Source organism: Nesoenas mayeri, assembly GCF_963082525.1.
Source record: "Nesoenas mayeri genome assembly, chromosome: 22".
NCBI lineage: Eukaryota > Metazoa > Chordata > Aves > Columbiformes > Columbidae > Nesoenas > Nesoenas mayeri.
In genome coordinates, this window is record NC_137572.1 from 6,309,991 (window position 1) to 6,311,258 (window position 1,268).

Below are 1,268 nucleotides of genomic sequence, written 5' to 3' on the forward strand. Positions count from 1 at the left end.
ATGACAAGCAACGCTCAAAAATCTGATGAAAGCAGATGTAAACGTAAAAAAGAGATGGAGGTGAGCAGTGCTGTATGAGAAAGGGAGGGAGAACATGGACCCTTCGTCTGGCCCCGGGGGAGCCACACAACCCCCTCCACCCCCGTGTCCTCCTCTGGCATTGCTGTGGGTTCCTCTGAAGGAGACGGAGCAGCGAGCTCCATGTCAGGTTGTGTAGCTCAGGGGAAACATCTTTGACTTTGTTGTGTGAGGAGACTGTAAAATTCCTCGCAGTGTTTCGAGTCCAACAGAGCTGGGCTCGCACTGCAACACGGTTCTCTAGGGCTTCTCTAGAGCGGCCTTGTGAACTACACAAACTTGATATGAGCAAAACTCCTCAAACTGGTAGTACCCACACACCCCCCAACACTGAGACGTTGTGCCTGTTCACAGTGGGTGGTGCTGATGCTGTGAAGCCAACACCACTTGTACTTTCTCTGAAAACAGTCTCTCGAGATATTTGTAAGACACTTCTTTTTTTAGTTAAACTCTATCAGTACTAAACTAAAGTCCTAGAACCTGTGATTTTTTGTGCTCTGTTATTAGAATGAAGCTTCAGAAAATCCTCAGTTGTCCTCCCTTGAAAGCACAGACTTGGCTTTTTCTGAGGGCTCGCAGTCCCTTCCCAAACCTGAACCACTGGACAAAGTTTTAAACGGTGATGTATTAAATACACTGGAAGTAAATATGTAATTACTTAATGGGGTATTGAGATGAACATTTGTTGAAATGTTTAAGTAAAATTACTTTTTGTCTTTTAACAGAAATGAATAAAGAAATTAAGAACTTGTTATCAAAATATGCCAGCATTCTAAGGCAAGTTAACTGTCCTGCTCGTACAGCGCTTTTCTAACTTACCTAGATAAGATGGAGTCCTGTGGCTGCAGTGTAGAGAAATTAGTGCTGAAAAATATTGAGCGTAGATCTTGAAATAAAAAGGCTGTTTTCTATTGTACCAGAGAACTAACCTGGTCAAAAAGTGAGTGCGGACAACACATTTTTAATTAAAGCAGAAAAGTAGTTCTAAGTAGTAAGAAATTTAATGTCCTTAGTAATGATTTTAACTAGTTTTTTTTCAATTAAGCGAGAGAGCAGCGATGGATGCTTCTTATGTTGAAGAACTCGATGAAATCTTAAAAGAAGCAAGGACCATAGAAAACCACTTAAAGCAGAAAAGGGAGAGTCTGAAACAGAGATTCGCTGTGATCACAAATACTCTGCAGAGCTAA

General features: G+C 41.5%; 1 protein-coding gene across 1 annotated transcript; it reads left to right on the forward strand.

Annotated features, from left to right (window-relative positions):
• Window positions 1-1,268, forward strand: TEX12 (testis expressed 12; the record flags this gene model as incomplete). The annotated part of the gene is made up of 4 exons (XM_080357998.1): window positions 1-60; window positions 586-697; window positions 804-859; window positions 1,128-1,268. The coding sequence occupies 4 exons, from the start codon at window positions 1-3 to the stop codon at window positions 1,266-1,268; spliced, it is 369 nt and encodes a 122-aa protein (XP_080214124.1).